Source organism: Triplophysa rosa, linkage group LG4, assembly GCF_024868665.1.
Source record: "Triplophysa rosa linkage group LG4, Trosa_1v2, whole genome shotgun sequence".
In the NCBI taxonomy this organism is placed as follows: Eukaryota; Metazoa; Chordata; class Actinopteri; order Cypriniformes; family Nemacheilidae; genus Triplophysa; species Triplophysa rosa.
In genome coordinates this window covers 8,208,689-8,234,385 of record NC_079893.1, presented here as the reverse complement: position 1 = coordinate 8,234,385, position 25,697 = coordinate 8,208,689, and the positions used below count along the sequence as shown (strand labels likewise).

General features: G+C 37.9%; 1 protein-coding gene across 1 annotated transcript in view; it reads left to right on the top strand.

Annotated features, from left to right (window-relative positions):
* The first annotated feature begins 695 nt into the window (after positions 1–695).
* dlc1 (DLC1 Rho GTPase activating protein) overlaps positions 696–25,697 on the top strand; it is a 90,720-nt gene continuing 65,718 nt past the window's right edge. The window contains exons 1-4 of the mRNA XM_057331395.1: positions 696–1,636; positions 2,704–4,015; positions 15,923–16,078; positions 16,226–16,366. Coding sequence (XP_057187378.1) covers positions 2,777–4,015; positions 15,923–16,078; positions 16,226–16,366 — 1,536 coding nt within the window. The 5' untranslated portion in view covers positions 696–1,636; positions 2,704–2,776. The remainder of the gene's footprint in view (positions 1,637–2,703; positions 4,016–15,922; positions 16,079–16,225; positions 16,367–25,697) is intronic.

The window sequence follows — 25,697 nt, the reverse complement described above, 5'->3', positions numbered from 1 at the left end:
ATATAATAACAATAATGCTTTGTAAAGTAATGTTTTCTAATGTGCTTTAGAAATATGTGTTATATTATAATACATAATATAAGTTATATTATTTATATTATTGTTTTTATTATTATTCAAATTAATAAGATGAATACAAATATTTCATATTTTTAATAATACCTAAATAATTCAATATTACTTGGCGGTTTTCCGTTCAGTCTGTAAGGGTTCCGGGTCATTTCCCTTTGAAACAACGGAAAGTGAGAGTGAGAGAAAAAGAGAGGGAGAGAGTGACTGTCAAGCAGCATATCTATATTAGGCAATGAATGGGCTACTCACACACTGAAATACATTATACCTTGTTTTCTTTCGAAGTTGTTCAAGAACAAGCAAGCTACTGTCAAAGAGTTTATTTACCATTTTGATATTATTATTATCATCATCATTATTATTGAATCAAAGTAAAATAAAGATATTTGTGTTATTTGTACTTACTGAAGAAACATATTAATTTTTTCTTTCAAGTGTTTGTTTAAGGATGCTTGAGCGATTGCAATAGCCACAGAAATGGGTGCCAATGCATTACTGCAATCTTACTTGGCTCTCAGATCCAAACCTTTACACAGCACTCTGTCTGCTTCTAATCAAAACCAACTGCAGAATGCTTTTCCCAGTGAACACGCTGTGATACACACACACATACTCAAAGGCGTGGAAAGAGAGCGTGTGTGTTTAAATGTCAGCGAAGGGAAATGTGGAGGAATGTGACATGGAAATTTTATTGGAAGAATCCAACTTTAGGAAACAACAGCGTAAAGGAGAAAAACCGAAGATAAAACGAAAAGAGATGGGAGAAGTTGTCCGTTTTCAGAAGCGTAGCGCGATAAAGATGGTTTGAACAGCCTGGTTTCTAAACAGACGTGTGAGAGATGGACGAGTAGAGAAGTGGAGTAAGAGAAACTGTGACTCAGAATGAGAGATGAACGAAAACAGTGATCTCTCCTGGCATGAGTGCTCAGCGTGAGTGAACGACCCCTAATGCCATCAAGATGACAACAGGCGACACAACAGAACTCTCTGAGTTTCAAGCTCCACACATTTCCTTCTCTTCCTACTCATTGCTTCTAAGATGAAAAAGCTCCAGTGGGAACTGACCGCGATCAGTGATCTGCCCAGAAGAAGACTCCCTCATCCATTTCTTGGAGTTCTTGCATCGGCTCTAATCCATGTAAGACAAACACAAATTGGTTGCAGGACCAATTTGGGATGGTAATTCTAACACTGACAGTTCCATAAAAAAGTGCTTAAGAACCAATTTAAAGTGCTGTCAAGCCGAATTCATGTTTTATTTTGTTGTTTGACTACTTACCTCTAATAGTACTGGAACTTTGATTTTCTTATTTCTCTTGGATGCAACAATTGTATTTATTGGACTTTGATTGCGCTGGACTATAGAAATGCTTTGACCCCTGGACACAAATGACCGCAATGTCCTGGCGGGCTGGACAACAGAGCTGTGTGAGAGGGTGAGCTCACCGCACAGTGGGGAGAGGGGGTAACTGGCCGCTCCATCACCACGGAGAGACAGTGCAAACACACTGACACACTTATAAGGCCGAGGGAAGAAGAGAAGAAGAAGTGGAGAAGCTTCCAGGTACGATTAGACTCACCATCAGCTTTCGTTTTTTCTTAAGCGTTTTTCGTGTCTTACTGTCATGTTAGTGTTTTGTATACAAATTAAGACATTTAATTACTTTGATAGGCACTACACATTTGCACCAGCTTATAACCACTCTCAGACATTACCAAACATACACAAAGTAAGTTAGAGAAGAAAGTCGCTAAGGAGTCTCTTTAAGACAAGATTAGCGTCTTTAATGAAAACAAACCAGGAAAACCGCGCTCTCCCGTCTCTCTCATGCTGGACCCAAAGACCAGATGTTCCACAGAGGGAGTGACTTCTGTCCAGATGTTATAAGAATGTCCTTCTTCTGAACACCAGCCACTAACCGCTAACTTCACTTAGTCGTCAAGGAGATCTATCTGGCGTAGGGGACTGTGAGAGCTCCTGCCATTTCACTGCACTGTGCGGTTTCCAAGCAGCCTTTTATTACTGCACTTCTTTCCATTTTGGAACTTTCCTTCTGGTGTAATTTGAAATAAAAGTCAGCGTACGGTGGCTAATCACTGAAGAATGGCTCAGTGCGAAATGTAGAGAGGTCTTACTGTACTTTTGAGTGGGTGGAGGGTCTGTTAAAAATCTTGGCTGACTCAACTTTTGGCGCGAGGGTCTGTTTTTAAGGATTCATTTCTGTAGCTGTGTTTGAAAGCACAGTCTTTTTGTACACGCTGTGGGAATTGTAAATAATCTTTACTGTAAGTTCAATAGCATTAATGATATAATGATGATGTCAAGACCCTTTGACTTTGGATGACCGATTGTTGGTTTGTGCTTCAAAACTGAAAATCAAATGTATTGAAATTATCAATCCGTTCAAATATATACTGTATAGTTGTTGAAAAGGTTATGTTAAGTGGTTAGACATTGGTTTATGCATTTCAGAGAACAGACTCTTCAGACTTAACTGGTTTAAAAGCACTTGAGATTCAATGTCAAGAGCACAGTTTTATTTTCTCTAGTTCTATCAAGTGTAAAGATCATGCTTAAAAGTGAAATTCTCTCTCTTTCTCTCCCTCTCTCCCCCTCTCTTACTACACTAGGACCAGTGTCTGGTTTTGTGCTTTACTTGGGTCATCGTAATAAGGTTCTATGGGCTAGCAAAGGAATTTGGCCATGCCTGTTGCCATACGTAAGTGGGACTGGGAGGACCCTGTGACCACACGCTCAGGACTAAAATACAGTTATGATGACCTGGACTTAGTCTGCTGCCGTGCCATCGTTGTGGGCCGAGAGAACCCTTTTAGGGGCCACAGTAGGATCAGGTGTGCCTCAATGCCAGAATGTGGCCGGACTTCAGTGTTCCTCCAGGTTGACGTGGAAGATAGTCTGAGAAGGATAAAGACAAAAGTACAAAATTTACAGGATAAAACTACATCAAACTTTGTGAAGGACCAATCATTGATGCCTAAGGGACATACTGGAGCCATAGCACATGAGACAGCAAGGCATGTGAGTGACCGAGATAGCAAGCTACCTTCAGACAGTGTGGCAGATCAAGATGAATTGCAACATTCTACTGTGCAAAATTCGCAAACTCATGATGAAGATCAAGACGATAAGGAGCTAAACAAGGATAAAGTGTCTGCTTCCCAAAAGCTGTCACTTTTGGAGCTTCCAACCGCAGTATTGGCCCAAATAGAGGAAGCGAGTGATTTATCAAATGCTTTGAAGACTAAGGGCAATATCTCCTTTAACAACTCTGTCAAAGTGGATTGTTCTGAACTAACTTCTACAAAAAATGAAACTTCTGTGGAATTGCTTGAAAACACAGAATCGATTGCGAAGGTCACTGCGGGTAGTCGAATGTTATTACCTGATCACACGAGTACCACAAACTCAAATATTGTGCAAGGACGGTGTTGTGAAACTTGTTCAACAAGTGGCAAAGTTAAATGCCCAAATACAAACTTTGCCACTGTGAATTTACCATCAACCCTTCAAGTGACTGATGAACACAGTTTAGATTGTAATAAAGAAACTTTAGAGCATAAGCATGATAAAATACAGGCCATACAAGATAGTGATACTCAAAAGGATCATGAGATGTTAAAGGATGGGGGCCTTAGTCAACCCGCTGGTGAAACGTCTCTCATGGAGTCACATGGAAAATGTGACACCACGGAAATGTGGCATGACTGCTCCTCAAAGCTCCACACCATTCATGAAGGGTCAGGAGATGATGCTTCGGCTCAGATTTTAGCAGAAATGCCAGAACATCAGACATGTATCGATTTGAGAAGCCATGGTAATGATGAGCATTTGACAGACCAGTCTGAAGGCCTAAAATCAAATCCAAATATGAATCCATCTAAAGATCCCGAGAGTTCCTTCGTCAAACTTCGTGCAAAAAAGGTAAGATTGTATGGTGTTAATATTCTGTTTGTGAGTAAACATAGGTAAAAAAGCAATGTTTTGATTGAGCCATACTAGCAGCATCTAATATAAAATGACGATAAATCTCCTTTTATTTTTTTACCCATCTAAAGTAACATAGACAAAAATGTGCTTTACTTACACAGTATACTGTATGAAGAAATGATTTTACCCACAAGAATGTTTTCATGTAATGTGTGATTTCCATGAAGGTCATGAATCAGTAGGGGGAATTCTGAAGGGGATTTCCACATAAATAGTCCATAAAAAGCGATTATGCACACTAATAAATTGAAATTTATAAAAATGGTCCAGTTTAATGCATCACAAGATTGCAGTCAGTTTTGTATTAAAACATTATATTCTGGAGTTTTTGCAACCTTTTTTTAAGTAAAGGATGTTAATGGAGAGAGAATGGGGAAATGGAATGATAATGCAGGTTGGATTCATGTCTTCATCTAACCACTAGGCTACTATGACTTGTGCCTGGTAGATGCTACACGGACAATAACATTCCACAGACTTGCATTGAATGAGAATCCTAAATCCCATTTAGGAGACTAATACCAAAGTAAATTGCAAATGGGACCTTTTCACTTGCAGACGGGACCTTTTAACTTCTGTGCATAGAATTGCACAGACTTGTGGTGGGGTGACCACCCAGAACTCCCTTAAATTAATGTGGTGAATTCTGTGTGTTTAAATACAACTCACATTTTCTTTAAAAAGTCTAATATCTTGTGCTTCAAGGCATGCTGACTTTTATTTAAGCCAGTCTCCAACAAACCAATACACACACACAAACAGATACACATTTGTATAAAGAGATATTGGTAATAGAATTCCAGCATGTTCCTTCGGTGGACACTTACCTTTCTTTCTGCTCCATGTTTGTGCTTGCTTGTATACACAAATCTGATAAAGGGCATTTATAAAGCGCCTTGCTTTTCAAACACCACATCTTAAATCACTATGCCAGCCACACCTTTGAAAGCTATGACATCACAACGGCTTACATCTCTGGCCATGGGCATCTGTGGAATGCTGTACAGTCCAAGAAAAAACGCCGTCATAAAACTAAAATGGCTGGGAAAGAGTTTGTGTGTGCGAAAATACATACCACCTCTGCAGGACAAATTGCTGTATGCTATATGTGAAAGGTGTTGTAAATATAGTCTGTTGTGGGTGTGCTTGTATGCATTTATATATTTTTACCTTTTTGTGTGTGTATGTGTTTGTGTGGGTGATTGACAGCGGCCCGCCTTGCCAGCCTCGGTCCCTTGAGTAGAGTCTCTCATAGCCCTTTCTGTTTATTCATCCTGCCCTATTCCACAAGACCCTGGAGGCGTCGTCCAAAACACAGTCATTATTTATATAGCAGGATCCATTAGGCAGGAATCAGCCCAAGCACAACACGCCATGCTGTGTAATTGTCATTTATTTGTGAGGCTGAAGTCCTGGGCTGGTGACTGGAGTTCTTGTGGGGATTTGTGTTTGTTGCAGAGCAGTAGAGTGAATGCAAGCCATTTAAGGGCCTGAGCGACTCTATTCTGCTGCTAATGGATACATGAGCTATTAGGAGTTGAAGGATTGAGTGAGGAATGGAAGTCGAAGAGTGTGGGAGAGTATGTTTGAAGGATGACACAATGGATTCTGCGTATCATCTCTAAGAATGAAGCATTTAAAGATGCAAAGAGTTGCTCACTTGACATCACAAAAGCGTTAATGATGGAGAAAATGAGACCAATGCTTAGGTCTTTGATGCTTTGATATCACTAAAGATTTCTCATATCATAGACATAATTGTTTTCTTGCTCTACCCTCAACTCCTGTAACTGCATACTAGATGCACACTTTAAATGTCGATTTTCCAGATTCTTCAGTATATTTGTGAGGTCATTTTTAATTCGGGGCTCACAAGTTTAGCCAAACCTGTACACACACACACACACACACACACATTGAATGTTCTGGATTGTGTCAGTCTGGGGATTTATCAGGGAGTTGAAGTATGAATCTGGGCTTCATGGTGGATTTGAGATTCTTGGAACTGCATAAGTGGCACTAACACAGCGACTGTTTTAAAAACCACACCCCACATTGAGCAACTGTCTGAGATCACCTTCTCTTGGGTTTGTGTGCGTGTATGAAGTTATGTTTGTGAAATTGTGCTTAAGGTTCAAAATGTTTTAATCCTACAATATGTGACAGAAATCTACACATTATTTCAATAAATAGTGTACATCAGCTGGGAAACCTGTCTCACCTTGAATAGCCATGCAGGTTGTCAAGCATCACCGCACAGCAATGTTGGTCCTCCAGACGAAGTACCAGATGAACCAAAATGAACCATCCTAGACTAGACATAGGCATTCATTTCCAACCTGATTGTTTCCAAAGAGCTGCTACGAAAAGCTGAAGAAAGGTATTGCTCAAGGCCAAATAAAGAGTATTCATCATGGAAATAATTATGAGCTGCATCATTTAATCATCATAATTATTGTACTTTTACTCAATATAATTATCCTTCTAAGGGTCAAAAGTAATCTTTAAACTCGGTGTGATGGAGTGACACAGTGTATATATCAGAAACAAATTTACAAACCGTCGCTGTCCTGTCCTTCTGAAACCTTGTATGTCCAAATTCACTGTTTTTCACTATCGTGAAAAACACTGCTCTTTTTAAATGATCACATACTGTGTTGCCAAAGTTGACAAGCACTTTTTAATACTTTTTATTGGTTAAATATTTGCTAAACCCAGTGACGAACCAAGGGTGACTAATAATGATGATTTGTAAAAAAAATCACAAAACAGACACAAGGTTTCAGAAGGACAGCAGTGAGTGCACATACGCATGTGTGATGTATGTTTGTTAAACAGATGTTGGGTATCTATGAAAACTACCAAGACTGAATTTACAGCACTGATGTAAAGCACATACATGTAATGGAATGGAGATTAAATCTGTAGCATGCGTCATTGGGTTTCATGGTGCCAACACACAGACTTCAACCCCTTAAGCGTTTCGTCAAACACAGGGCTCCATTATGGTTTAGGTGATAGATTAGAATGTGCTATGCTATGTCCTGGGCTGAAGAACGTTGGTAACAACATTGGCCCCCATTGACTTACATTATACTGTATATGCACAAAACCACTGAGACAATTCTCATATTATCATCTTGTTTTGTGTTCCACAGAAGAGAGTCTTAAATATAGGGTTTAAATGACATGATGGTGAACAAATGATGACAATGTTTATTGTTTGGTGAAATTAGCCTTTAAAAGCATCCTATCCATGTTAATGTGCAGTGCCAACTATGTCACTGTGAGTTTGAGCCAGGACTTCCTGTTTAACCAACAGTACACAAACACACCAATTGGCATATGACATGAAAGTGTGATTTAAGCGCAAACTGGTCTGTATGCTTTTTACTCTCACTGTACACTCTGAAAATTCCAGGCTGGCTCGGTAACATATGTACAAAACCAACCAACTGTTGGGTTATGAATTAATCTATGCTGGGTCGTTACCCAACCATGGGTTGAAATATTGGTTCATTTTTAACCGAAAGCTTGTTTAGTCCATATTTTATCTCAAATATATATTTAAAATATTTGCAATGTGTATGTAAAATGCAAACACAACTACTTTTGAACGGACAAAGATGCTTTTTGTGTCTTGATGGTGCAGCTAGCATGTCAGCAGGGGCAAACTAGCCAAACCTTGACCTCTTGTGTCAGACCAAGTGTCCTGTAGGCCAGATGTTCAGTATCCTGCTTACAAAAATGTAGAAAAATCCCAGTCTGTGCTTCTCTCCTTATCAACAAAGGCAAAAAGCCTTTTTCAAGAGCTGGAGGTTTGCATTGTGCGTGTTTCCAAACTGCCGGTGTTTGGATGTAGTGTTATTTTTGTGCTGCATGTGAAAGGTTAGATGCATTTCAACACATTCTGTTTCCCTTGAGCTGACTAAGCTAAAAGAGAAAATTGCTTCATCTATGTTTTAAACTCTGTGAAAAGGGTCAAATTTCCCGCTAGGCTCTTGTACGCGAAGCATCTGATGCCCCTTAGTCTTCAGTTCCCCTGCCTTTTGTTTTAAATTGCAGCAATTCACAATAAATTATTCAAGTGGGAACTCAAACCTGGGCAGAGAGTTCAGATGTCTCTTGTGTTGTGAAATGCTTTATAAACCACCAACCACCAAAACAAGATTAGAAATGTGTGCCAGCAACACGGGGCATGAAGTTGACACAACATGTATAAAGGAAGGACTTAAAGTGCATTCTTCAAACTGTAGTGCTCCCTTTTAAATACTGTATGACCTTGATCGTGTGTGTGTGTGTGTGTGTGTGTGTGTGCGTGCGTGCGTGCGTGCGTGCGTGCGTGCGTGCGTGCGTGCGTGCGTGCGTGCGTGTGTGTGTATGTGTCTACTAAACGATCCTTTGGAGACAAATTTGTCCTTAGAGCTGAGATAAATCTGACAAAATTGTCATTTGGGTTTTCTGTTAGAATTATACTATTATTATCCTTATACTTTATGAAAACCATAGAAATACAGTATTGTATCTTTCTATTTGTACAGATAGTTAATCTGAGTATAAATACAATTTTAAATGTATATTAATATTGCACAGAAGTGATTGCAAAGTTGAAGTGAGGTAATGCGGAAAGAATTAATTTGTGTGTCCTTGAACATTGCAGCTCTCAGACTGCCCTTATTCAATAATATCCTAAACATAAATTGGGAATGAAAAGTTGAAGCCGTCTTCCCATGCCTTCCCATAATGCACTCTATGATCTAAATAGGTCTAAATACCTAGCAAAATACTTCACGTACTTTAGTAAATGAGTTGTCTGATGGTTTCATGTTTGTACAAAATTAACTTTTCTTATACTTCTTTCTTTGCTGATTCTTAGTCAAAATAGGTCACATGCACTCATTTTTTATTGAATCAGTGTACCATTGACTACATTTAGTATTTTAATGGTCAATTCATACTAACTGCTGCATCTAATATAGAGTATTTTGTTGTAACAAAACAAAGCACTTGCAAGTTTACCAATGGTTTATGCTTTGCATTTACCTTTGCAGTGCCTTTTAGCAGATGATTTGATCCAAATTGATTTACAAATAAGGCGTGCAAGAACATAAGCAATTAATCTAAGGAGACAGCAGATTTGAGTTACAATGACAGTAAGTTCCATCATTGTGGAAAAAAGTACATGTAGGGTAGGGCACAGATGAAGATGAAACAGTTAAGCAAATACTGCAGTGATTTAAGGTTCAAGTTTTAAGTGCATGTGAGTCAGTTGTGACTCAAGCTGGGCTGGGTTATGGATTAAGATGGTGGGCTCAGTGCCGGTGGGTCACTAAGTACCAGGGGCTTCTAATGCTTGGGACTGAGAATCCAAAAGGAATTTATAAAAATGCTGCGTAAAAACTGTCCTGAATCTGATTTTACGATAATTTCTCAAAGTGCGTACGTGTGATTAATCAAACAAACATATGTACAGAAAACGTGTGTACACCTCTTTTTCAGATGAAAAATCTATAAATTGCAAATTATCTTGAAAACGTGCGCTATGCACTTTTACACGTCAAAGACCGTTTTTATAAAAATGAACGTCGTCGTGGATTTTTGCGTATGCATACTCTACGATCAAATCGTTTAATATAAGAGGCCCAGAACTTTCAACGAAAAATAATTGTAATTATAATTTTTGTCATAATCGAGCAAGCCTTATCCTATCGGCATATTTTTGGTAACAACATCCTAAACAAAATTGCATGAAGAGAGTTGACAAATTCATAATACTAATTGTTTTCCCCTCTATATAATTCTGCTTTATCCATATGCAGTATTACACATTTAGCCCCTGTTCACAGACAAGGCTTAAAACTAGTCCCAGACTAAAATGAAATTTTGAGCTACTTCACTGAAAGTAACTTGCCCTGATATATCTTAAAATATGTCAGAGCCATTGTTTTTTCTCAAGATGCACATCAGTAATGGTTTTTTCTAAGACATTTTAATAAAAGTGACTTAAATAGCCTAAATTAACTAAAGCACAGTCCTGGCTTAGGCTAAAGGGCTCAGCATAGTCCATGCGAATTGCACTTTTGTTCTGCCTTTTGGGGTAAAACGAAGCTCGAAAACGTTGAGAGACGGTATAGTGTTTTCGAACAATCCAACACCCCTTTGTTTCTGGAGGCGGGGTTTACATGACGTATTTAAAGTCTCTGCGTACGTGGCCACACAAACAACACACCCACCTATTACGTAATGGCCATGGACTAATGGTGGCTCGAGGGTGTTTACCGGCCAACACGAACTTTCCCGGAAAGTTCTGTTTGGTTTGCTGCTGCGAACTAGTGAAACGAATTGTCGTCTGGACCAGATTTTGTTCGAAATCAGGTCACAGACGGTCGTTTTTCGCTTTCGAATGTAGTATGCTGAGCCCTTAAGCCTTATCAATGAAATCGGGCCTTTGTCTTTATTCTCATAATATTACACTTTAGTCTCGTAATGCTTAAGCTTTCAACATTAATTTGAACTTTATTCTCATCATTTTTTCTTCATTCAAAACATTACAGCTTTATTCTGAAAATCTTTCTAAATCCACCTCTGAGTTGGACTCAGACCAGCGGACTGCACTTCTCCCGATGCCCAGCGCTGAGAGAATTTCATTACAGTAAGAGTCAAGGAAGGCTGAAAATGTGACATGGCATCTTTTAGAAGTCTTATCGTGTGTCCGGTTGTATTTTCCTGCTCTCTCTGCCATAAGCCTGTCTTGCTGAAGGATTATTCTGTGAAGTTCTGCCACCGACAGCATCCATTTTAGATTAGCGGCTGGCTGGTTAACCAGTGATGTGTCACTGTGCTGGACACACTTGTTTGAGATGTTGAGGTCTTAAGGGAAGATCTGTGGGGTCACTGAGGACGGATTTGAGCTGGCCATACACACATTCCCCTGAGATCGCTGGGAAAGAGGAAGAGAGAAGGACGATTCAGTGTGGGAATTCTGTCATGTCAAAACAGGAAGAGGTCTGTAGGAATGTGACCCTAAACATTAAAAGAGACATAGACAGGAATACTTAAAAACAAGAATATGGAATATTTTGTCTGCCCGGTAAAGATGATGTTCTTAATATAGTTATACTGTTATTAGCGTAAATGTGGTTTAACTGGTTTATATTTCAATCAGATGATGGAGAGGATTGTCAATTGTTTTAGAGACATTGAACAATATAGAACACATGAGAGTAAAAACAGAGAGCTTCTATGTGCACGTTGTGTTTCTCAGTGTGTCATGGAAAAGCTAGGCATTCATACAACTGACTTTCAGCACACAGTCTCAACTCACCTCAGCAAATCCAATGGCAAAGTACTCACACTGACAGGCTAATGCAGCGCTAAATGGAAAATAAATGGGGAGGCAGTCACTAGACATTAGTAAAATAGTGAGAGAACAAGGTGTGCATACACTAGACACACACGGTCACGCTAATACTTCTTTTGATTTTTTCTGGTCAATATCCTGAGGCCTAGTTAGGCAAACTACTGAGGCCATCTGCCAAACTACTACCTACTTGCAATAATTTTACACAACTCCACTGTAAATACTATAAATAAAAAATTGCTACAGATACAGAATGTATTTGCTAGTTTGTTCAATGAAACAATTAGATCACAATGTCATGAAAACGCTATAAACAGACTGATGCAAGTATTTGATCATCTCATGTCAGACTTGACTAAATTTAAAAGAGAAAGAGACATAATATATAGAGAAGTGAACAAGATGGTGATAAAAAAGGAAGCCAAAGTCTGTACAAAAAAAAGGTAAAGCAAAGAATAAAATAAATTAAAGAAACAGGCAGTATAAACAGAAAATGAATATAAAGTGGCTATATAAAAGTTATAATCCAAATACTGAGAATAAACTCCTAACTCCCTTTTTTCCTAAAATGATTTTAGTATTATAGCCTACAATAGGGTCATTTTTTAATTCCTAAACTTTTAAATTTTTTTATTTCTGTGCATTCAATGAATGTGGGCAAGGCTTGCTAGCTTACAATGAAAAAGCACTACAAAAGTATCACAGAAATTGAACTGAAGCCATAAGACAGAGGAACAGACCAAAATTGTATGTTTTTCTCTTCTGTATTTATTCATGAATCTTCATGTTGTGATTGGACTGAATATTTATTGGGAATTGTTTTCCCATGAAACGTTTTGTAGTGACAAAGTTTCATTTTGGATGAATTATTCCTTTACATTTTATACATTTTCAAAACTCTTGATTGAATAAATTCAGTATTTTGTTTAGTCTAAATATCAAACAAAAATGCACTTTCGGTTATGATTGACAGTTTATTGTTTAGGTTTTGTGTAAGTAAATGGTATAGGATTTCATAAATGTAACAAACCAAAATAGCACTTACAGTATATTCTGTGTAACATTTAGATAAACATGCATTTATTCAGTTTCACATGTTATATTAAAGCTGATTAAAACACGAGCAGATGCAGATGCAGAGGGCACTGTAGTGAGGAGCATGCCGTGAATGAGGAATGTGTACTTCTTGAAATAAAAATGCTTTAAAGAGCTCAACATGCTTTAAACTTCAAACTTCACTAAACCTTGCTTTTAATCGTATAGGAAACATTTAACATTTGTTATTTTGATCCAAAATTACCTACTCCCATATAATATGAATAAAATAAGTAGGCAAAAAGAGCATTCCAAAACCTCATTGTGCAAAACAGGTATCTCAAATAGGCTTATGCCATTTCTCATACCTGTCCCAAAAATGAAAATTCTGTCATCATTTATAGTACTCACCTTCGAGTTGTTCCAAATCTGTATGAATGTATTTGTTCTGATGAACACAGAGAAAGATATTTGGAAGAATGCTTATAACCAGACAGATTTTGCCCCCATTTTGCCCCCCTGTTTGCTGTCCTACATTCTTCAAAATGTCTCATTTTGTGTTCAACAGAACAAAAAAATTATAAAGTAATTTTTCATACTACGGGAGTCAATGGGGGGGGAAATTCTGTCTGGTTAGAATCATTTTTCCAAATATCTTTCTCTGTGGTCATCAGAACAAATAAATTCATACAGATTTGGAACAACTCGAAGGTGAGTACTGTAAATGATGACAGAATTTTCATTTTTGGGTGAAGTATCCCTTTATGTCCACACACAATTATAATATAGCTTATATATGCTAATCGCATGAGGGGCATATATTTCTATTATCTTTATAGTTGTAGTATGTGTCTTACTAACAGAACACCACCTGAGGTCAGTGTAACACCTGATATTACACAAAAGGCAGGATGGAGGAAAGGATGGAGGGGAGTCTCTGGAGTTAAGTAAAAAATGCAGGAATGTTGTTATCTGGTGTTGTCCTGGTGTTGTGAACCATTTTTATATGATGAGTCTTTTTTATAGATTGTCCCATTTCTGCATTTGGCATTATGCATTTTGAATCCAAAGCAACTTGCAACATTTCGAGGGAAAGGTTTTTTTTACATGTTCCCCAGAAAGACGTTAGATTACTAACATGTAAACTTTATTATGTACCTTTTGTGATACATAATAAAACATAAATCTTGCCTTGTCACATTTATATTAAATAATTTATCATATGTGTATTTCCAAGAATAGATAAGAGATGACAGATAGCATGTGACTGTGATATGCTTATGTGGAACCAAATGAGTTATGCCTGGTGCAGATTAAGAATTAACTGCATTTCAAAACAAACAGCATATTCTTTCTGTCCAGATGCTCTACATTAGCACACACACACATACGTTCAAAGCAGAAGGCATTGAGGAATCTGAGGACATGTGTGAAGTTTCCTTGCTCATTTGTCAGGTGATGTGTCATGAGTGTCAGGATTGCAGGGGCTTCTGACCGAATTTCACTAAATGATGATTTATGAAGTATAGCTTTTACACATGAAAGTGTGTCTTTACCCTTTTTGTGTAGGTTCATTTGAGTACAGTGTTACACAGTATGTGTTTCGCGTGAGAACGAAATTTAGTTTGATTGAAGTCAATTAAATAAAGGACATGAAAGCTGCATGTTCTTTGAGGTGATTTGTTAAATTTGTCCACATCTGCACCAGGCAAATCTTTTTGCACAAAGTGGCTTTTGTAATTGTAATTGCTGAGTTTCTGTTTTAGGCCAGGGCGATATTTGGAATGTTAGATTTTAGCGAGAAGATTGTGCTGATGTCATTTGTACGTTTTTTTTGTTGTTGCACTAAACATTTATAATGTTCAATTCAAATCATCGTATTTTATCTGAGCTAAAGAATGTCCCCTTTCAAGAACAAAAGCAAAATTTGCGAGATTTTGAGAATCCTTAAAATTTGGATCAACATATTGAGATTTTTTTTAGACTTTTAAGGTGCATATTATCCAGCCTAAATTGAAAACTCTCATTGAATCACTAACAATATTTTTTACATTTTTATTTTTTATTCGTGGAACATAAATTCAGATGAAAGCTGAATGTATGAATCCGCTTTGCTACAATACAGTATGTTTGCATACATGCAAATGTAACAGAATTCAGTTCTGTTAAAATTTTGCTGCTGTTCACTCCATATGGCGATAAGCATTCGAGTTTCACAGCGACTCTGTCCGTGTGTCTCATAAATGATGGCTCATTTAAACTTGGCCAACAATTTAATCATTAAAAACGCATGACGAGACCACGTGTCAATACCCCTGTGTTCTTTAATCATGCTTTGGTGTTCTTGATTATGTTTTTGTAATGCTGAACAACATTGATTTGTACTGTAATGACTCCATTGTCCACACTAAGTCAAGTTACGAAACTCACGCACTGTAGCTTGTGTGCTTTCCAAGTTTTGACCCCTTGAGTTATAAAAGAAGCCAGTCAGCCAAATGACGTATGCTGCACATGACCATGACTCACAAAAGTCCATGCTGGTTGACCACGCAACGTAGTTATGCTTGTCCACACGCTAGACCATCACCAAATCGGCATAAACCAATTTACACGAAAATTTATGATGGTCTATGCAGGTCTTCTCTGCAGTGTTTAAATGTCTAGAGATAAAATGTGTGTTTTCAGATTGCATTCTGGTTAGCTCATTATAGTGTCTCTGTCGCCCTGTATGCTATGTGCGTGTGATAGACAAGTGTGTATTAAGGGTAAATACCAGAACAAACTACGCAAGCCCTCTACACACTGCGTTGCTTTGTGTGGGGCTGTTTGCACAGGCCTAGTTCAGCCACAGGGCAAGTGCCAGCATCATTCCTCTATGCTTGAGTAGCATTGCAGCTTCTGTCTTTCTCTCTCTCTCTCTCTCTCTCTCTCTCTCTCTCGCTCACTTGCTCGCTCAATTGGCTATGTAGCTGAAATAGTGTTTTATTCATTCTTCCATAGTGGTAAAATGGACAAATGCAGCACATAAATTTTCAAGCCAAAAGTTGATGGACATTAAATAAAATAGTCAAGATAGATAATAAAAGTACACCCACAAATCAAGATTGTTTCTAACTCACCGTTTTTAAAGTTGAAAATATGTGAAAATAAATTATATGAAAATAATTCTCTGGATGAGAGATTATTTTTTTATTTATTTATTTTAGGCAACCTACTCATTTAAAAGCAATGGCTGCTTTTAAGATTAGAAAGCAGAGATTAGTTTAAATTGAATTAATTGGTGACTCAGTTCACATGGAAAAGTCCCGTCGAGTCGGCGCCTGGTCTGCCATCGCGACATGTGTTTTAAAAATTGTCACTGCGAGCGATCAGATTAATGTGTTGGTTTTGAGATTACATTTCTCTGACGTAGTCTGATTTATAAAGAACTGTTTTTCTCATTGCAGACCTCACGGGAGGAGAGAGAGAAGGAGAGGTCCCGTTTGGACTCCATGGTTCTGTTAATAATGAAGTTGGATCAGCTGGACCAGGAAATTGAGAACGCTCTTAGCTCCACCTCCTCCCTCAATGGCACACCCAACCTCAAAAGGCGCATCATCTCTGTGAGTACTTTGGACCATACAGGATCTTCTATTTAAATGACACACACAGATCACTAAATTCTTTGGTAAATCAGTAAATGATCTAACCTTAATTCCGGTGAAACATCTGATTTTATACGAAGATTTTGTAACTCTTGTCCTAAACAGGAAGTTGATTTAGAAATGCTGGATTCAGCAGGAAGTCTCTCAGCCTCCTCTCAGTCCTTAAACACTCCAATATATCGCTCTTCATCATCACTGTCTTCTTCAGGACCTTTGGGGAACTCCGGAGCTAGACCAAAGAATGAGGTTAGTTGAACACAGACCTAAGAATCCCCAAAAACATGTAGTTTAAATGCACAATTTTTAATTTTTGCAGCAGGTAGCAAAACAGTTAGCGATTACTCCACCGCCAATGGAAATCGATCCAACGACAAAACATGTTTATGGGTGACATAAAGTTTTATAACTGTTACGTTATCAAGTAAGCCAACAAAGTGGCTTGATAGAAATAGCAACAACAGATCGATCAGTCTTTTATTTCCAACTCCACATTTACTCACTGAAATCACTTTATAGCTATTTTTCTGCTTTCAGCCTTTTCCCAACAGGTCGTTTTAACCTTTACCCATACACAAAACATTCAAACATTCTGTCCATTTCTGCCACTCACTCCCACTTAAAGCGTTTCTTGGCCTGTGTTTCTGAAATGTGGAGTCAAGCATAATGGCTAATCAAAGGAAAGACTCTCACGTCAAACATACAAAAATACACATTCTGTCCGTCTCTAACCTGCATTTCGCACATACTTAAATGCACAGCTAGACACACACATATACCACAGGGAAGATCATAAGAAATGTTCCTCTGTTGGTTTTAGCTAGTGGAAGTTGGCAGACAGTAAAGGGTGTCATTATCATGTTCCAGCAGCTGTATGTAATCTGAAAGAGAGAGAGAGAGAGAGAGAGAGAGACTATGCCTTGAAGTGGCACAACACCCCTTTAATTTACTGTTTACATTGTTATTCGGCATACTGAAATCGATGTCTAAGTGTTGGACACTTCAGTAGCCTCTTCATAACCAATCAAATCCCTTTGAGCAACCTTGAGACGATGTCACTTAAAGCAGTCTTATGACGCGATTTCATGTTTTCCTGTATCTTACAAGTTGTTCATGCATATATTAGACACGTAAAATTGCAAAAATTAAAGTCTCAAACCAAAAGAGATGTTATATTTAAAAGCGGAGGCTCATCCAAACCCGCCAAAAATGCCTCATTTAAACACGCCTCCACATTTCTACGTCAGTTTGTGAGAAGCGTTGAAGAACAATATAGATCAGTAATTCAGCCTCGTATCCTAGGGCTGTTATCACCTGCAGCGTGATGCTACGTGAAAAAAGTCAATATAACGAGAGACAGCGTCAAAGGCTACTCAAGAAGTTAGCTATAGCTAATAGTAAATTAATAAAAAATAAAACCTGATCGATCTATTACACTCTGCTGGCAAAGTCGCGCTGGCAAACTTGATTAATCCGCTTGGTCAAATGCATTTTCTGGATCATATTCAGGCTTGAACTCACACGGTACCGGGGACATTATCAGCTGTCAATATGCTTTGAAGGTTGATGTTCCAAATATGGTAAGAGGTGTTACATTTTTGCCACATGCCTAAGGAATTCGGCCAATCACAACGCACTGGGTAGCCGGCCAATCAGAGCACACAGCGCTTTTCACAACGACGAGCTTTGTTAAAAATCGAGGCGTTTCAGAAAGGTGGTGCAACGAAGAGCAACAGTAATGCACGGTATTTACCGTAAACCCCATAAACACACTGTATTACACCAAATACACACTATAATTTTTGTTTTAGCCATCCAATATGACCCCTTTAAAGGAATAGTTCACCCAAAAATGGATTTTTTTCATCATTCACTTACCCTCATGTCATTCCAAGCAACATTGGATCCCATTGACTTTCATTTTATGGACACAAAACCACTCAAAATATCTTCATAATTGTTCCACAGAAGAATGAAAACACACTATAATCTAAAACATTGTATGGCATAACATTGATGTTGCATACGGAAATTACTTGAATAGCAAACCGAGGTGGTTTCCTTATATGTTTGACCATACAGTGTTTTAAACATAAAATAATGAGGCAATCACACTGAGACCCTTTAAAGTTGATAAGTGCAGTCTCTCTACCAAGATTTCTTTCTTATCTTAATTTGATCCTGTTTGTCTTATCTTTCATTCTGTTGCCATCCTGACTGAGGTCATGAAAAAAATGAAGCAGGCGAATAGATCCGTTTAATCTTGATTAATGGGTCAAGATAGCAAAGTGCTCAGAGAGATGTCAAGGAGACGAGAGATGGAGACAGACAGAATGAGAGAGAGAGGATTATTCAAACAACATAATGTATGGCAAGAAGAATGCAAACCTGCATGTTCGAGCAAGTACCCGCAGACACGCATGCAGACATCATAGCGAAAAGCACGCGTGACATCAAACAGACGCAGGGATAAAGTCATGTTTACAGGCGTAACTACTGTTTACGTTGACACTTGTTCAGTGTCTGCGACCATCAGTTGTGTGTGTTTGTGTGCGAGAGAGTGTCCGCTTGCACATCTTTTTGTTTGTTCGTTTTTGCCATTCCTCACAGGATTACATAAACGTACCAGGTAAAGACATGACAGATAGCCTTGACGATACACACACACACAAACGCTAAATAGCCCGTTAACAGCATTTGCACGCAAACCCCTTTGCTGTTGCGAAGGCATTTTAAACATAGATGTTGCAATCTAAAAGTCCACAGATACCCTTCACTGCTAATTTATGTTGTTTGTTGTCGTTGTCTCAAAGTGACAGTGAATGACCAGACTGACGGTTACTGAGGGGTCACCATACAGTATGTTTTTTCTGGATGAGTGTGTAATAAAGATGAACTACTTTAGTTTTTCTATAAATAACACATCAAAGGTATCAAAACAAAGTTATGCTCTGTCAAATAGATGGTATTCGCTGCGTATGTGCCATCCTTTCAAGGTCTTCACAACCAGGATGATAGAAAGTTAAATAAATAGAGAGAAGTTATAGCAGGTACTGAATAATGAGCTCTTTTGACTGCTTGTAGCCTGTTTAAAGTGTTTGCAGTGTATGTGTACTGTGAACCTTCTGACCTTCTGGCACACAAATCAATTCCAATAAGCCTTGTGTTGTGTAAGTAGACATTTGACTTAATGGCACGAGGTCTGGTTTATAATGCAGCATATTCTGGTCAGGAACTGCACTTGCAGTACATGGGATGATAATGTCTGACTGACATGAAAAGTGCTGCTGTTTTGTTTGAATTCATGAACAGTTTTATAATAATACTAAAACATTTTGGAAAATAGGTATATGCTCTATGATCAGAATATTAGAGTATGTCACATACACACACATTTTTTTATTTTATTTCATGTGCTTTCTACTTTTACTGATAACGTTTTCATCTCCAGTTCACTGTTGTTGTCATGATACTGGAATTTTTTAACTTTGAAATGATACCTTGAAAAATAAAGGTATACCGTACCATTTTCAACATGACCGGGAAAACACTGCCACAACATTAAGGCAGTTATTTTTTTTATTTTTACCAGATAAATATAAGAAGACTGTATATTTTTACATTATTTATGTATGTTAAATTGTTAATCTGTTAATTAATTTCAACATTTACTAAAACGTTTACCTATTAAAATCAAAAGTTGTATGTGTTAATATTATTTAATGGAGCAGAGCTAACATAAAACGTTGCATTTTATTAACTAACATAAAAAAATTAATAAATACTTTAACAAATGTATTTCTCATTGTTTGTTGATGTTAGTTAATACATTTAAATGATGAACAGATTTTCATTTAAATTTGGTATCGATATTGTGGGACGAGTATTTGAACCCATTCAGGTTATTCACCGATACTTTTGTAAACACTATAGTGCACGTAAAACACTTACACTCGATTTCCATGTTTTATAAAGACTCATGCCTATGCACATAATAACTTTTATGGACAGGATAGATCGGACACACGGGCCTTGCCTGAGGTTATTTTCTGGTCTGTGTTCTGTTATAATATAACAATTTATTTGATATTTATTTAAAATTTATATTAATTTACATTTATATTTTGTTGTATAATAATTGTTTAAATTAAATTAAAACTACTCAACAGTTATAGATTCTTTGCGGAGGTCTATCGGAAGTGGCCACAGAACGTTTGTTTATATTGTTGCAACTGAAATCGTCTATACTGTATTCTATCTACTTACCATCACACTAGCCTTAAACACAACCCTCACAGAAAACATTCTGCACTATTACATTTTCTATGAGATTTAAATTAGAGAGAGAGAGAGAGAGAGAGAGAATGAATGACAAATCAGCAAGAACTGATTGTTTTCGGAGAAGGATGTGGAAAATATAACCTCTTTTTGACCTTCGGCAGGAAATTGCTGTTTTCCAAAATGTTCAAGGTCGTGGGTGCTGTATCAGGCATTCTAAAGGCCCAAAACAAGACCTCCGTCTCTCTCTCTCTCTCTTTCTCTGTTTTGGAGACAAAAAGGAAAGAAAGCAGACATGATACATGAATGGCATGATATCATTCGATTTTACAGATCCAGTCCCGATCTGACATTTCAGTTTATGTAAGAGGATTTAAAAGAAAGAGCTGGTTGTGTTTTGGAGATGCCAGAAGCTTCTGAAAACATCTAAGCCGCCTCATGAACATGCTTTCATTCTGTAAACACCCTACTAATTCTTTACCACACAGTCTTACAGTTGGTAACTAATAACGTTCATTTACAGCTCTCCATCACCAGTCCAAACGAACCTGTGATTCTGTACGCCGTCGTCGCTCATAATGACCATAATGTACTCTCTTACTCTCAACTTACATGAGCCTGAAACATGAGTGGATCACCCCACTTTCATCCCATAAGTCAAGCCTGTCAGGAACACAAGATGTTTGGTGTATTTGGCTCACATTGTGGTGTTGATATCTCATTGGCCCAGCATGGGCAGAACTCAATATATTTGTCTGAGGCCCCCGAGGCTCCATCATAAGAACTCTATGTGTCCGGAACGGGCGTCATATTTGCATATCAAACGAAAGACAACAGCCAAAGTGGAGTTCAGTCCTTTATTGACTAAATTCAAATGATGCTTTTTTGGTTTAATAAATGTGCGTGACAGGGACTCCCGTGAGTGAGTGCATCGATAAATATAAATCTCAAAGTAAATCTGCAAACGTGCACAGGCAGAGGAAGGATCGAAACAGATGTTACTTGTAGTACATGTACACACGCAAACACACACAAGCTCTTAAAAATGTAAAGAATGTAATTTCCCTATTATTTGAAAATCATCCGTTGATACTTTTATGAGTGTTTAGATTTATGATCTGTACGGTATTCATGTATCTACGTGTAGGATAAATTTACTTGTAAAGCACAATGACATACAATAATAAGGAAAATGTATGAGGTTTACGCTTAAGGAGAAAAACAATGACTGTAAGAAATGTAATTTAGTTATTTTAGTTTTGTTTGATTTTTAGCATGGAGACAGCGTTTGTTCTTTACCTTTTTCACTTTCTTTCAGTCACACACTGCTGTGTCCAGCGGGGTAATTCCCCTCTGCATGGCACCCTAATCCCGCTCCATAGGTGAGCCTCATTTGTTTTTTCCCAAAGTGCCGTCTGCCTAACTCAGCGTCTTCCATTGTTATCGGAGCCTGGATTATACTGGATTACAGAGATTAGCCTGCCGACTCTTTCTCTAATCCACAAATTCCGGAAAAGGGTGAAAATGTCAGCCATTGTGATGTTGGTGACTTTTGGAGGGAATGTGCTTGACTCCTTGAGATGGTCTTCAAAAATAAGTGTTTGTCCCTGATCACTTGTGTTGAAATTAAAAAACCTTTGCCATAGATTTAGATTTATGTAGGCCAAAATTATATTCATGCATTTGGCATTTTATCTCTGTGTGTTCCCTGGAAATTTAACCTTTGAGCTTCAGGAACAAAGCACAGGCTGGACAAAATATTAGACTTTAATATTTCGCATTTCTTAAAATTTGGTCATTTCTGTCATTAGCTTTGGATTTCTTTGAAAATGAGTCATGACTACAGTTTACATCATGTAACACGCTCTGAGGGAAACCTGACATCACTTCCTGTCGATATGGCTCGCATAAAACACATGGAAGTTATTATGATATGAAGAAGTGTTCTCACTGTCGACAAGAACATTCTTGAAGGGGGAAAAAGAGAGGGTACGTTTTTCCCACGTTTCTCAGCACACGTGCAGGAATGTCTTCATTAGTTATGGAAAATGTTTGAGGTTCGGGGAGGGGTTAGATAGCATCTCTGCATCCATGCACTCTACAAACGGTATGTATACAGTATACTGTATGTCCAGTATAAACATGCTCAATAAGATTTTCTTTGAGATCAGAAATGGATTCCAAATGTACCTAAATAGTGTGTACAAACACAACATATGTTTATAGTTATTTTATCCCAACATGTATCTTTGAGAAACACATTTATGTATGGCAAAAAGAAGGTGTAGTAAGATAACTTTGCACTAAAGGTGACTGAAGTGCACACACTCTCTCTCTCACACACACACACACACACACACACACACGCACACACACACACACACAAACCTTACCCATTGGGTGGGCCAGTGTGACCCCTGCCAGCTGCACATTCTTAACTAGACTAGGTGGCTGGTAAACCTGCTCAACTTGCACGTGCACACTTCTCTCTCTGTCTCTCTCTCTCATAATTGTTATTGTTTATTTATAGCAATAACCATAGGTAAACTGTTACACACTGATGCCTTTTATAAACAATCTTTAATGGCACTTAAAGTTTTCTGAGGAAAATGTGCTAAGATGTGTGTGTGGGTGTTTGTCAAGGTATTGCTAGATAGCTAGGTGCTTGCTTACCAAAGACAAAATATCTCACTCTCAGATCAGCGCAAAATCTAGGACCCTATAAATGAAGGGTTTGGTTCAAAAATGAGATAACACCGTTTTTTTTTCATTTCAAAAATCTTGTTTTTTTTATTGTGCCTTCCAATTAATATCAATCAAACTGCAGTTGGTTTGTTATGATTTAAGCCATAATAACAAATACAGCTAACTAACACAATAAAACACAATAAAAACATGATAACTCCATAAAAAACATGATTTTTTAAAGAGTTTAAAAATGGATCTCATTTTGGAACCAAACTCTTCAAATATAGTTTAGGTCCATCCCTCAATCTAATCCTCTAAATCCTCAATCTGATTACTCAGAAAAAAATGGCAAACTTCTCCTCAACAAGCCATATGATGTACATGAGGGACAAGTTAGGTGCTAAAGTTTAATTCTTGGAAGAGAAAACCCTAACCCCAAGTATGAGCTGGTAATATAAATATAGTCTGTTTTATATATGTATTTGCTTTTTATGTATGCAGTCCCACCCACACACACACATTTACTTACTTATTTATCTAAATTAGGACATTCCATAGATGTCTATTGTTTGTATACACAGCTAGTTATAGATAACTTAACCCACACTCTTAACCTAAACCTAAACAAAACTTTTTACATTGTGAAAACTGTATTAACTAGATTTTATAGCTTTTTGAAATCCACAAAGGGAGGTTTTGCTCATATTTGTCTGGTTTTGCTCGTTTTTGGCCACAAATCTGCCCCCAAAATATAGTTAACCAAGTACCCCCCCACACACACGCAGTGAATGTGTAATTGAGTTCTCTACGCTGTTGTTTTTTGTTGGACACCTGACACGACCTCTGATCCCTAATGCCGTGACAACCTGTGCCCAGGGACCTTTCAGAGCTAAAAATGTGACCTAGTGCTGCCCCACAACGACAGGGGACACACACATTCACATGCTCACACACTCACACTTATAAAAACCTCTCACTCTCATGACTGAAATGTAACATATGACATGTATACTTGGGTGGTCCAGTGCTGACTGGCAAGTGCGATGGTCCGTTTTACCACAATATAAACAATCTTTCCACACTTAGTTTAAGAGGATGCAATTCTGCATTTTTACATTTTTGTAGAATTTGTGTTTGCTAAAGCAAAACTTAGAATTTTCATCCGCCAGGCAAAGATCTTCAGTCGCAGAATATTTCAAGCACACTTCTCCTCAACAACCCATTGAGCTATCATTCATGTCAGTAGCACAGCCAATGTGAGGCGATTTGCATGCCAAAGTTTAATAGTCAGAGTTGGCCAAACCTAACCAAATATGAGCGATAGTAATTATGATGGTTGGCCACTAATGATCCTCTTGTTTCTTCATTTATTTTCTCTATTGCTCTCCATCTTGTGTTGTGTTGGGCCTCTTCCCGCTCGTATGAAATGGGTGGGCGTTGTGTTTGGAATAGCACATGATAACAGTGCTCTGAGACAAATGTAGTTATTCTAAGTATGCCAGAAGCCCTCCTAAGTATTAATAGTATTTTACTGTCAGTGACCTTGAGATGTTTCTGTGAATTTGAGAAAACAACAGGCCTACACCCAGAGGAATGTCGAGAGAGTTATTATGGTGCACACAGTCACGCTACGATAACACGACTAACTCGCTACTGCATCAAATTTCATGCCATTTGTGAGCTCCCGTCTTGAAATTTGTATAACCGTGCTTATGAAATTGAGGGTCGAGGGGTCTTGATTTTGACTTTCGAAGGCATGTTGATGTATATTTTAAGCTGTAGCTTAGAATCTTGTTGGTGTTGGCATGCCTGTGTATGTGTGTAAGCGTGTATGGATGATTTACTTTCGATCGCTTGCAGTGTGCCAGCACGGGGCTTATTTTGCCGTTAGCTGACTGTGCCACGGTTATTATTTAGCCATAAATATCACAACCGCATTGTTGAAGGGGGATTTTTGCTGATTTATTTACTGATTATGTTGCTGTGTTCATGGGCGTGGGATTTAGATAAACCACGTTGAGGTATTTGTAAATGTGTGCCCTCTCTGTGCATGTGCATGTAGTTGTGTGCTTTTGTGTGTATTGGTGTCTGTGTGTGTTCCCTTGCATAGACAGTTTGGGTGCAAGACAACACTTTATCCATACATCTGTGGCAGCACCATCAACAAACAGAGGAATGTCATGGGTGGATTTGTCTTCCGCTATGGAGAAATGAATCTGTCGGGTAGATTATATTTTAAAGTTGAAGGTTTTTTTTAATACTGTCCCTACACTGTTTGTAAAAAAGGGACGGTACGCTTTTAAAAGGTCCTAATATGCACAATTTAGGTGTATATGTATACATGGTAGCAATGTGCACTTTTGAGGTACTAATATCCTTTGACAGTTTTTGTACCTTTTTGACAGTATATGCCGTTCCATTGTCCTAAAACGACTTTCTTTTAAAAGTCAATGAGTAATTGTGTTATTTAAATGTGATCTCGACACTGGGTGAACTAATTTGATCATAATTTTGTCATAACTGAAAAAAAAATATCCTGAGATTTGAGAGCCAGTGGTGTGAGTTTGGAACAGGACAAAAAGTTTATTGGACCAATAAAAGATAAGTTGCTTTT